Source organism: Trachypithecus francoisi, unplaced genomic scaffold (genome assembly GCF_009764315.1).
Source record: "Trachypithecus francoisi isolate TF-2019V2 unplaced genomic scaffold, Tfra_2.0 Lachesis_group9, whole genome shotgun sequence".
NCBI classification, from domain to species: domain Eukaryota; kingdom Metazoa; phylum Chordata; class Mammalia; order Primates; family Cercopithecidae; genus Trachypithecus; species Trachypithecus francoisi.
The window spans coordinates 70,676,603-70,689,703 of record NW_022681474.1 but is presented as its reverse complement, the minus strand read 5'-3'; the positions used below and the strand labels follow the sequence as shown (position 1 = coordinate 70,689,703).

The 13,101-nt window shown below is 40.2% G+C and overlaps 1 protein-coding gene across 4 annotated transcripts in view; it reads right to left on the bottom strand.

Annotated features, from left to right (window-relative positions):
• Positions 1-13,101, bottom strand: part of JMJD1C (jumonji domain containing 1C) — a 374,654-nt gene that overhangs the window by 310,954 nt on the left and 50,599 nt on the right. The window contains exon 1 of one of the 4 annotated variants that reach the window (XM_033208322.1): positions 8,640-8,701. The exons of 2 other annotated variants lie outside the window; for them this stretch is intronic. Coding sequence is in view for 1 of the 2 variants with exons in the window: in XM_033208317.1 (XP_033064208.1) it covers positions 3,730-3,897 (168 nt within the window). In the remaining variant the exon portion in view is untranslated. Of the gene's footprint in view, positions 1-3,729; positions 4,361-8,639; positions 8,702-13,101 lie in introns of those variants that run through there. One more of the 4 variants, XM_033208317.1, reaches the window with a different exon arrangement.

Genomic DNA, 13,101 nt, shown 5'->3' with positions numbered 1-13,101 from the left:
ATGGGCAGATGAATGGATGGATAGATAAGCAAATAAATAAATCACTGCGATCATAAACGGAAGCTAAGTTAAACAAGAGGAGAGTAAATTGATGTCTGCTCTTTAATTAATATTACAATATTATTCAAGGATAAATATTATGCAACAGTACTTCTCAACTACCAGTTTTCTTTACATTACACCATCAATTTTCTAGAAAAATTCCTCAAAAAGTAGAACAGCAGTAATGCCAAAAATGTATCCCAAGACAAAACTAAGTAATGGGGCTAAAAAAGAAGCTCAAAATGAAAAAAGTTCACAACGTGCTGTATATATTTCAACTTCTTCAACAACTTGGTCCTCATGCATAAAAAGGGCTTAGATATTTTGTTAGCAAAGATAATTTCAATACAGATAACCAAAAAGGTTCTCAAGCCATTTTTTTTAAAAGTTGACAAACTATTTGAAATTATCCAACATAACCTAATGAAAACTCTACTAATTAAACGTATTACTTAAAAGATTAGAAAGTAATATCACTATAACCCCTGGCTGAAAAAATGAAATTTTAATCTTACTTTCTTTTTATCAAATTATGTATGTTCATACTGTACAAGAAATATGTTTGCTACCACGGTGTGGTAAAAAAATAATTTAATCCCAAAGATATTCATGTCCTCCTAATCCCGGGATCCTATAACTGTTACATTACATGGGAAAGGAGAATTAAAATTTATATGGAATTATGGTTAAAAGGTGGCAAGATTATCCTGGATTATGTCAACTGGCCCAAAGTAATCAATAGGGCACTTAGAAGTGTAAGGGGTAAGCAGGAGAGAGTCAGAAGGAGATGACTAGGGAAAAATGGTCAGAGAGCTACAACTGGGTTGGCTTTTAAGATGGAGGAAGGGGGCCATGAGCCAAGGAATGTGGATAGCTTCTAAAAACTAGAAAAGGAAAGAAAATGGATCTCACCTAGAATAAATAGTCTTGCCACACTTGGATTTTAGCCCAGTAAGATCCAGGTCTTTTCATCATAGTTTCATCTTCAGAACTACAAAATGTTAAGCGTATAACATTTAAACCACCAAGATTACGTTAATTAGTTAAAACAATTATAGAAATTTAATGCACGTGGCAATTCTTCATACATAAGACCCAAAATAAGAATAACTGATTGTCTTTGAGACACAGCATTCCCTCAATTACTTTCAAGTTCTTATCATTATCCTTCCGAATCATGTGCCACAGGTGTATTCAGCCAGGACTTCTAATATACTTATAGGTTTTTAATTAAACATATTTGTAGCTTTAAAACAAAAATCACAAACTAGCCTATTCAACATTTTCCATATAATTTCATTTTATATATTTATTTGTTTATTTACAGACAGGATCTCACTCTGCTGCCCAGGCTGGAGTGCAGTGGCATAATCTTGGCTCACTGCAGTCTCAACCTCAACCTCGCTGAGCTGAGGTGATCCTCCCACCTCAGCCACCCCAGTAGCTGGAACCAGAGGCGTTGCACCACTATGCCTGGCTAATTTCTGTATTTTTTGTAGGAACAGGGTTTCGCCATGTTGCCCAGGCTGGTCTCAAACTCCTGCGCTCAAGTATCTTCCCATCTCAGTCTCCTAAAATGTTGGGTTTACAGGCATGAGCCACTGTGCCCAGCCTAATTTCATGTAACTTAAAATCTACTCTGCAGTAATCACAGTCTAACAGGAATATTACCTTATGTTAATGCTAAACTGTTCCAAGTTTCGTTTAAGAAATATGACTGTAAGAAAATCTGGAAATAAATCTAAAATGGTAGATTCTAGGCTAAAAAACTAAATTAGTAATATTCAAATTTTCAAATAAAGACTTAGATAAAAAAACTCATCAAGGGTTCACATAGTTATGGTTCAACATACATTTTTCTTTTTTTGGTAAAATTAGATACGGTGAAATGTAAAGATAGTATCAATTCAATAAGTTTTGACAAACATATATATATATATATATATATTTACCTGTGTAAATATATATACCTGTGTAACCAACAATCAGGATAGGAAACATTTCCATCACCTGAAAAAACTCCTTCCCATTCTTTCCAGTCAATCTCTACCATCCATAGATAATTTATTTTTTAATATCCAGCTTAATACCTTACTATTTACTAACATGTGTAAACTTCCTCTTTACATCACTTAAATTCTCAACTAAGAAAACAATTAAGTCATTTATATACACATATTTTTTTTCCTTTTTTAGAGATGGGGGGGTCTCACCTATGTTGCCCAGGCTGGACTCCAAGTCCTGGGCTCTAGCAATCCTCTCACCTCAGCCTTTTACACAAACAAAATAAAAGTAGTTACTGATGAAACTCCCAATTTCTAGAACCACTAACATCAGCAATACTTCTTAAGGAAGATTATACATTTTTGTACGAAAATAACCAGCCAAAACCTTCAAAACTACCCCTATTTCCTGTTAGAAACACCTATTAGCAAAACATACCTATTTTGCAATGTCGAGTCAACATTAATACATGCCACATTAACTATATCACTGACTACAGTGATGAAAACCCGAGTTTACAAAAACACACTCAGAAACTATTAAAATAGGTAGGTAAAAAACATTAGGTAGATACCTGTACAGATATTACAGTGAATTTGGAATTGTAAGCTTGCATGCATACAAGGGGAAAAAAATATTCCTAAATTTGAAATTTTCAGTGAAAAAGTAAGTGGCTCAGGGCATTACAAATAAATTTCATAGATAACGTACTCATAAATCAACCTCGGGAAGTCTAGTCTATGTCTTGTCTCTACTACGCCCCTTACCTTCAAGCTGCCCCTCAGCGAGAATGCACTTGGAACACAACAGAGCATATTACAGCTCAAAATCACGCACATACCTACACTACTCAAAGAAAACACTGGCAGTGTCACATGTAAGAAAGTAAAAAAAAAAAAAAGACAATTCTGCATGGCATTTAACATTTTAATTGACATTTTTCGTCTTATTTAAAACCATATAAAACCCAGAAACAGCTTGACTTCAAAGCACTGCATCTTTCTAACAAAAAAAGTACACTGGGGACAGAAAGAAAGAGATTACTCTCCACACCAAAATTTTTCACTTTTATAAACCTTTCCGGTTAGAAAGCCAAGCATCTATTTAGGTGAGGATGAACCGGGCACCACCACCACCACAGCCTCTGCCTCTAAAACACAAAAGGAATCCCCGGACTGTGTGGGAAGGTCTCTGTCCTTTCCTTCCTCCCCCTCAGCAAACTTACAGCATAAGTTTTAAGTCTCGAGCTACAGCACTATCAACACTTTTCCAAGAAAAGAGATGCCAGGGAAGCTGGCCACCTATCGCTATGAGTGGTCCGCCCCCTACCCCCACCTGCCCGCACGGCGCCGGACTCGCAGCTCCGCCTTTTGGGGAGGTCTCCGCGACCGCCCAGGCGCCACAGCGGGGAGCTGCGGTCGACCCCTCCGGGATTGGGGGCAGGGCGGTCTCCGCGGCTATCCCGGGAGTCTCGCTCGGACATCGCCTCCGCAGGGGAAGCCGCTCGGCAGAGAGGCAGGGACCCAAGCAACGGATGCGGGCAAACAACCCAAGGGCTCGGCAGAGGGGCGTGACCGCCAGTTGGCTGGGCTGAGCGAGGTGCCAGAGGGAAGCCCGCAAGGTACGTCTGCGAGAGCCGGGTGCGGACGCGGTAGAGGGGAAGGGGGGCGCTCGCTCTCTTACCGCCAGGTCCGGATTGCGGCTGTCCCTGTGTGACACGGCTCGGATGACCCCCGCTCGCCAGCTTCGCCAGCCGCATCCGCTCTCCCAGCGCTCCGGACGCGCCTCGTCGCTGACCGCCACACACAGAAACCGCTTCCCCACCAGCTCCGGCCGCGTCTCCACCGCCATAGCCGTCGCTGCCGAAGCGACCGCTCCCGAAGCGACCGCTGCCTCCTCCAGTGCGAGGGAACCGGTGAAACCTCGCTCCTACCGGCCGCTCATGCTGAGGAGAGCGGACCGGGGCACGGCAGCGGCCCCGAACGAGGGCAGACTCGGGGCGCACTGGCCGCTCTGCCCCGGACACAGCGACCTCGGTCCCTCCCCCAAACACGCCTCTGGAATCCCAGATTCGCAACGTGGGGCTGCAGCGCCACACAAGAAAACTGAGAGAAAACCCAACACGGCCGTCGAAGACCCAGAGGCAGCCCAGCCGCCGCCACCGCGCCGCGGCCAGTACTGCTCCGTCTCCCTCCCCGGGCAGCGGCGACGCGCAGCGCGTCTCCTTCCGCCGGCGCGGGCGGGGCAGGAGCCGCGGGAGGGTCGGCGGAACGACCGCAGACGGAAAGTAGTGCCCAGCCTTGCGGAGGCGGCGGCCGCCACGGGGTCCTCCGAGATCCAGAAGTGGCGGCGGGAGACCAAGAAATGAAGAGGGCCGCGGGGAAGTAGGCGACAGCTAGTCAAAGCTTTTGGGGGTCTACCTGTGTATTCGTTGCTCCCTCAAGAGGTGGAGGTGAGGGGAAAGTGAAGTGTAGTGGTTCTACTTTGATCACAAAATAAACTCCAGGGTTGACGCCTCACTCCCGGCGCGATGTTCAGAGCACACGGCGCCCGCCGCCTGGGTTAGCCTGAATTAGCAGTACCGCAGTACCAGCAGCAGAGCAGGACAACACTTCTACTGAAAACTAAGCCCCAAGTCACAGCAGAACCAACCGTTCATGACTTCAAGGGAAAACCAAGGGGAAAATATCATCCTTCTCCTTTGTAGCGATACTAATTACATGTTTAAGCTATTCAGAGATTTAAATTCGTCACTGCTTTATTACAAAAACAGCAAATGCTCCGTGGCGGGCCCTTGTCAACGTCCTGAAATTTCACAAACCGTGTCTGCGACAGTCGTAGTGCTTTTAGTACTAGTACATAGCTCAAACACACAGGTAGGTCAGATAATAACAGCAGAGAAAATCCCCAGATTCAGTTGTTAGAAAATACCACGGAAAGAAAAGGATTTTAACCAATCACAATTCAAGAAAATAAATTATATTTATTTCCCATCCAATTACAATAGGACTCCCTAACCTACACACAGATCTCTTGGAACACTCTTCTTTGATCAACTTCTTTAATTGTTATAAATCAAACCTCCCTACAGATGTCAGCGAGCAGTTCGATTTCAGGCACACTTTATACCGTTTTTTTATAGGTAGTTTTAAAAATCCCAGTTGTGGTTTTTCAGTAGCATTAGTGATTACAGTCCACTTAAAAATTCTTCTAGTCCAATAAAATATTCTAAATTTCAGTCTCTTAGAGATTTTCCTGAACCTCTATTAAAAAAAAATTTAGTAATCTGAATGTTTAAACAACTATAAAGCTTTTATCTGTTTTCTCTAGAACACTCAAGCTGGGCAATTTGAAGTGGAGAAACATGACCACTGCTAATTGGTTAGAAACCAAAATTATAAGGAAGATGGATTTTAATAATCATGGTCGAATTTTGCTAATCTAAAGACCAAACACACAACTGTAATAAATAGGCTGGGCGCAGTGCCTCACGCCTGTAATCCCTGCACTTTGGGAGGTGGATCACCTGAGGTCAGGAGTTCGAGGCCAGCCTGGCCAACATGATGAAACCCCATCTCTACTAAAAGTACAAAAAAGTAGCTGGGGGTGGTGGCGCACGCCTGTAATCCCAGCTACTCAGGAAGCAGCAGGAGAATCGCTTGAACCTGGGAGCCAGAGATTGCAGTGAGCTGAGATCACAACACTGCGCTCTAACCCCAGCAACAAGAGCAAAAACTCAGTCCCCCCAAAACAACAACAACAAAAAACTCTAATAAATTAAAAAGGCAAAACATATCAAAAAATGCACATTGGCAAGTTGAGAGAAAAACTTAATTTTGCTTGGGCAATTTTATTTCCAAGTCCACTTTTTCAGTGTACACTGTATAATACTCAGCAAATTATCTTAAGAATTACAGATAAAGATTTCTAAAATAAGGCCGAGCGTGGTGGCTCAAGCCTGTAATCCCAGCACTTTGGGAGGCCAAGACAGGTGGATCACGAGGTCAGGAGATCGAGACCATCCTGGCTAACACGGTGAAACCCCGTCTCTACTAAAAAATACAAAAAACTAGCCGGGCGAGGTGGCGGGCGCCTGTAATCCCAGCTACTCGGGAGGCTGAGGCAGGAGAATGGCATGAACCTGGGAGGCAGAGTTTGCAGTGAGCTGAGATCCGGCCACTGCACTCCAGCCTGGGCGACAGAGCCAGACTCCGTCTCAAAAAAAAAAAAAAAAAAGATTTCTAAAGTAAGTGTAGCTTAAGGAGCCAGTAAAGTGGCTTGGTGACAATAATCCAACATATGTAAGGATAAAAGAGGGCCGGGCACGGTGGCAATCCCAGCACTTTGGGAGGCCGAGACGGGCGGATTACGAGGTCAGGAGATCGAGACCATCCTAGCTAACACGGTGAAACCCCATCTCTACTAAAAATACAAAAAAATTAGCCGGGCGCAGTGGCGGGTGCCTGTAGTTCCAGCTACACGGGAGGCTGAGACAGGAGAATGGCATGAACCTGGGAGGCGGAGCTTGCAGTGAGTGGAGATCGCCCCACTGCACTCCAGCCTGGGCAACACAGCAAGACTCTGCCTCAAAAAAAAAAAAAAAAAAAAGAGTAGGGAGATCAACATCCAGATACCAACTCATCAATGATCTGCTTTGTGACCATGGGCATGATGCAATTGTAAAAATGCAAAAATGCCTGAATCCTAATTTTCAGTGAGCAAACGAAAAATAAAGTCATTTGAGAAAAACATGCAAATTCATCAGTTATTACATAAATCCCACTCACCAAATTACATTCTTAAGAGTACAGGTTGCTGGTTGCCTTACACAAATAAAAACTGCCAGCTGTTTTCAATTTTGTAGGCAAACTGCTCTACATGGGCCCCTAGAACTCCCACTACATGTTGAATTCCACCCTTTCCAGTCCTCTGAAAAGCACGTAATCCAACAAACCAATCAAAATATTTCATATATAGAAACAAAGTTTTTCAGGAGGACGTATATCCCTGTACAATATTTTTAATCAAATATCTTTTTTTTTTTTTTTTTTTTTGAGACAGAGTCTCCCTCTGCCCCCAGGCTGGAGTGCAGTGGCCGGATCTCAGCTCACTGCAAGCTCCGCCTCCCGGGTTCCCGCCATTCTCCTGCCTCAGCCTCCCGAGTAGCTGGGACTACAGGCGCCCGCCACCCCGCCCAGCTAATTTTTTTGTATTCAAATATCTTAATATTCTTAGAACTATAGTCCAAATTCTGTTCTACTAATCCCTTGACTACAGTCAATGCCTAGAGTTTACACTAATTCATGGATATTTTGCTGTTGGAAAAACTTAAAAGTACATTTTTTAAAATGTAGAATAAAAAGTCCGTAAAGATTTTTTGCTTGTTTGCTGGCATTTTTTGCTTCGTTTTGTGTCAAGGGGTATTTGTATTATTTTATTTTTGCCAGCAAATCATAACTTTGTAAGTAACAACGAATTTAAAAATTTTTTCAAGTCGGTTTTGAAACTTCAGAGTATTTGTTTCTTAATGTTTCCTTACATTCTTTACTTCCATAAAGATACTCAGAAACAGAAGAGTGACGGTATTTGTTTTCATTATACAGGCAGAAAGAATGACAGTGAAGTACTTAAAATAACTAAGTTTACTTATAGAAGCTGAAAATTAGAAATATAAATTAGATTTTCTAGTCTTTCCATCGCCACGTGTAAATATGTCCATTAAATATGCCTACACACACATCAATTCAACCAAACCTCATACATCAAATATCTTAATCTACACCAAAGATTGGGAGACTATTTGATTTTTTCCCTTTTTAGAAGTTCACAAAAATTTATTCATAAAAACAGCTTGGGCTGGGTGGTGGCATGTGCCTGTTGTCCCAGCTTCTCTGGAGGCTGAAACTGGAGGATCTCTTGAGTCCAGAACTTCTAGTTCAGGCTGGGCAACATCACAAGACTCTGTCTCTAAAAAAATCTTTAAAATACAAAGAAACCCCACAAACTATTTCGTTTTCTTTAAAAACTGACTTATAAAGAAAGAAAATGTATTCACTGCATAAGAACCATAATTATCTACTTAATTATCAGTGATTAACAGTTCATGAAGTTTAGTTTGAATAAGCAAAAGCCTAGTAGTTACAGATTTTTCACTTTTTGACTTGGTATGTAATTGTGGAAAGGGTCAATCTTCTGTTGTCATACATACTAGTATTTTATGCCACTATACATGTCTACTTTATCAGATATTATCTAGTACAGACAAAAAGTTTAACACATCTTTTGTAATAATATTAGCCACCACTTGTAGAACACCTGCTATGTGTCAGACAGTATTACTAAGTACTTTACATACGTAATCTCACTTTGAGGATGAGGAAAATGAAGTTTAGAGAAGTTCAGTAACTTGCCTAAGAATACACATGAAGAAACTGGTTTTCAAAACCAGATCTTGTGATAACAAAGGCTCCCTGCTATTAACTATTACACTAAAAAGTCACTTAAATGAAACATGAAGGTCAGTTATCAAGTTGTTTCATCCTTATTTACAGTTTACTCATAATTGATGTGTTCAGTATTTATTTAGCACTTACTATGTGGGTCACATCTTGCAAGGTTCTGGAGACAGGACCTCTATGCTTGAGAAGCTCACAGTCTACTGGAAAGATAGACAACAGAAATGCTTTGGTTTATTTAATTAAGGAACTATCAATAGAATTTCATCCAAATTTAATGCATTTTAATAAATATTTTTCAGATCTATTACAACTTAAGGCTTTTATTAATTGTCAAATGTAAATAATGGACTGCATGTATGAAGTCTTAGATTATATATATAGATATGGCTAAGAATCGTGCAAGCCACTATTAAAATGAAGGAAACCAAGAGTTTCAACTGAATTATGCAAGTGGAAGACCAATAATAAATGGAATATAAATTTATGTTACCTTTTTTTATTAAACCTTAAATAATGTGTATTTAGGGTTTGTATACCCTAAGCATTTATGTAAAATAAATTCCTCAATCACATTTATGATAATGAAAAATTAACTCAAATATCAAAATATCACTTCCTCAAGGAAACCATCCCTGATTCTCAGACTCTGTAGGATTCCCCAGTAAGAGATTTTCAAAACATGCCTTATTTGTCTTACTACTACAACAACTGTATTTACACCATTTATTGTGTAATTGATCATTTATATTTTTCCCTTTATTGGATATATAAGCTCCATAAGGCATCTTTGTCTTGTTCATAACTATACTCCCAGCAGCTACTAGGCCTTGCTAACAGATGATAATACATTTTACAGCATGAATGAATGAATATAGCAAAATGTACCTTTTTCTAAATCTAACCCAACTAAGAGGAACTTAGAATCTCAGACACAAATGAGAGTTCCTGTTCTTCCTACAGGGGTATTCATCATCTTCAAAAAATGTCTTGTATACATTATCTCATTTAATCATGGAGGTACAATGTTAAGCCTTTGACACACGCTTCGACAGAAAAGCAAGGTTTTTCCTGGGAAAATTTCTAAAGAACAGATACAGAAGGAAGAATTACAATTCTCAAGGAAAACATTCATTTCATTACCAAACTACCAATTTAATACAAACCCAAAAATGATCCTATGAGTGTATATCCAAAACACTAGTCTATTCTTAGTCTTCTAAAAAGAACAGTCTCAAATAGCATCCTTGATGGAGTCAATATACAAACATAACTTTCTATCTTCTTGATGCCATGGAAGGAGGGAAAGAGAAGAAAAAAAGAAGATAGAAAAGAAATGAAGGAGGAAGTGAAGCAATCTCTACTGGGCCTTCTAATTGTATATTCTATACATCTGTTATCCAGTTTCCAGTTTAAATTCTGGCTGCACAGGAACATACCACTTCTTTTCAACATTGTCTTCTCTATTGAAAACAAGGTTCATTTTTAACGATTAAAAATTAAAAATTTAGAAAGAATACACAAAGCATTAGAAAAATCCTAATCTGCTCAGTGAGGAACTACAAGAAATAAAGAAATGGAAAGTTGCCATTGAGCACACAGTAAGTCTTCCTGGGGTGTCCCACAGCACTTTTTCTCTGTTCATCATCCCTCTCATAAATGCTCCAACTATTAACTACCATTAAAATATACAAGTTTGCACTTTGCAAACAGGTTAGGTTCCAAAAGGGTCGTGTTCCTATTAATCTTACAAGCTTTCACTGTTGTTACAAGTTAATAGCAGCAGAGTAAAAGTCTTCTGTTTATATCCATGCAAGTTCATTAAGTAAAGGAGGTTCTAAACTTTTATTGAAATGATAAATGAAGGAAAGCCAATGTAAAATCTAAACTAAAAAGTAATACCAACTCAAAATCTCAGCATACTATCCATATACTCCATCTATGTTCTTCCTCACCAATGAAACTAGGTATTATATAGTGAACTTTATGATCAAGAACACACATAATTCAGCAAAGGGCAAAGTATACTTTCCTGTCATGTGGTAGGTTCAAACCCCCAAAATGTTAAAGGACTGACAAAAGTAATCATGCTTAGCAAAACAAATATTGTTAGAAAGACTTCAGTATATGCTATTTCTCAAAGGTCTCAAAGAAGATATACATATGATTAATATTAATATTACTACATACTAATTACTAATATTAATACATACTAATATAATACAAACCAAAGTACCAAATAACCATGTTTAAACATCACTGTAAAACTGCTTCTTTCCTCTGCTTTCCAAGTTTGATCATAAAACCATTATATTAAAACAAATAGGTCAGGCATGGTAGCTCTAGCCTGTAATCCCAGCACAGTGGGAGGCTAGGCGGGGCAAATCACCTGAGGTCAGAAATCAGCCTGACCGATATAGTAAAACACCTTCTCCACTAAAAATACAAAAATTAGCTGGGCATGGTGGTCCATGGCTGTAGTGCCAACTACTCGGGAGGCTGAGGGAGGGGAATCACTTGAACCCGTGAAGCAAGAGACTCCAGTGGGCTGAGATCACCCACTGAACTGAAGCCTGGGCCACAGAGTGAAATTCAGTCTCAAAAAAAAAAAAACAAAAACAAAAACAAACAAATAGTCTATCAAAACTAACTTGAAATGGAAGAATTTTTGCAGTGTTCTGCATTAGAAATAAACTTTTGAATTGACACTTTTTAACCTTATATACCTTCTTCATCTATAATAGATAAAAATCCTACCTCAACTATTATATATTATTATATATAATAATAATTTCAACTATTCTAGCTACAAAAATTATCTTAAAAGCAATTGCTTCATTTGCTTTTATATCTAAATTTGCATGGATGCTTCTTTCCCCCACTTGCAATTTCTTTTCATTTTATTTATTTATTTTTTTGAGACAGAGTCTCCCTGTTGCCCAGGTTGGAGTGCAATGGCATAATCTCAGCTACTGCAACCTCCGCCTCCTGAGTTCAAACAATTCTCATGCCTCAGCCTCCTGAGTAGCTGGGATTAACGGCATGTGCCACCATGCCTGGCTAATTTTTGTATTTTTAGAAGAGAAGGGGTTTCACCATGTTGGCCAGGGCTGGTCTCTAGCTCCTGACCTCAAGTAATCCGCCTGCCTCGGCCTCCCAAAGTGCTGTGATTACAAGCATGAGCCACCGCGCCCCACCCTGGAATTTCTTTTTGTATTAACAAGTTTTAAAATTTCATATATAGCCAAATATGCTAATATATTTATGTTGCAGCCTTAAGGCATGCTTTAAAAATATGTAGGTATTCTTTGGTATTTTAGGAATTTTATAATACAATTTTTATTTTATTTATTTATTTTTGAGATGGAGTCTTGCTCTGTGGCCAGGCTGGAGTGCAGCGGCGCGATCTCGGATCACTGCAACCTCCACCTCTCGGGTTCAATCAATTCTCCTGCCTCGGCCTCCCGAGTAGCTGGGACTACAGGCATGCACCACCATACTCAGCTAATTTTTGTAATTTTAGTAGAGACGGGGTCTCGCCATGTTGGCCAGGATGGTCTCTATCTCTTGACCTCATGATCTGTCCTCCTCGGCCTCTCAAAGTGCTGGGATTACAGGCGTGAGCCACTGCCCCCAGCCTAATTCAAATTTTTATAATAAAAATTTTAAATCTGTTAATGTATCCCTTAATTACAAAAGAAATACAAAATAGAGATATAATACTTTCTATAAAACTAATAAAGATGAAAAAGAAAAAACATTAAGTAGGACAAGAATATAGTAAAACAAATACTCTGTTGTAGAAGTAATACACATTTGGTTAAAAAAACTTTTTTTTGGAGACACGGTCTCACTCTGTCATCCAGGCTGGAGTGCAGTGGCACAATCTTGGCTCACTGTAACCTCTGCCTCCAAAGTTCAAGTAGTTCTCCTGCCTCAGCCTCCCGAGTAGCTGGGATTACAGGCACACACCACTACGCCTGGCTAATTTTTGTATTTTTTCAGTAGAGACAGGGTCTCACCATGATGGCCAGGCTGGTCTCGAACACCTGATCTCAAGTGATCTTCCCACCTTGGCCTCCCAAAGTGCTGGGATTTCAGGCGGGAGCCACTGCGCCTGGTCTGGTAAAAAAAACTTCTGGGAATTACAGTTCACTTATTGCATCGAAACTGGACTTGGCTTTACATTCTTAATGTACTTTTACTTTTCCTCAAGATATAAACTTACTGTTGTGAAGCTGAATTTTCTTTCACTACTTAAATCATTTATGTATATCTGGTAAATTATGACTAAATTTTTGTTAAATTGCATAAAGTAAACTGAAATACACACTCAGGGCCGGGCGCAGTGGCTCACACCTGTAATTCCAGCACTTTGGGAGGCCACAGCGGACGGATTACCCGAGGTCAGGAGTTTGAGAACAGCCTGGCCAACATGGTGAAACCTCGTCTCTACTAAAAATACAAAAATTAGCTGGGCATGGTGATGGGCGTCTATAATCCCAGCTACTCAGGAGGCTGAGACAGGAGAATCCCTAGATCCCAGGAGGTGGAGGTTGCAGTGAGCCGAGATTGCGCCATTGCATTCCAGCTTGGGTGA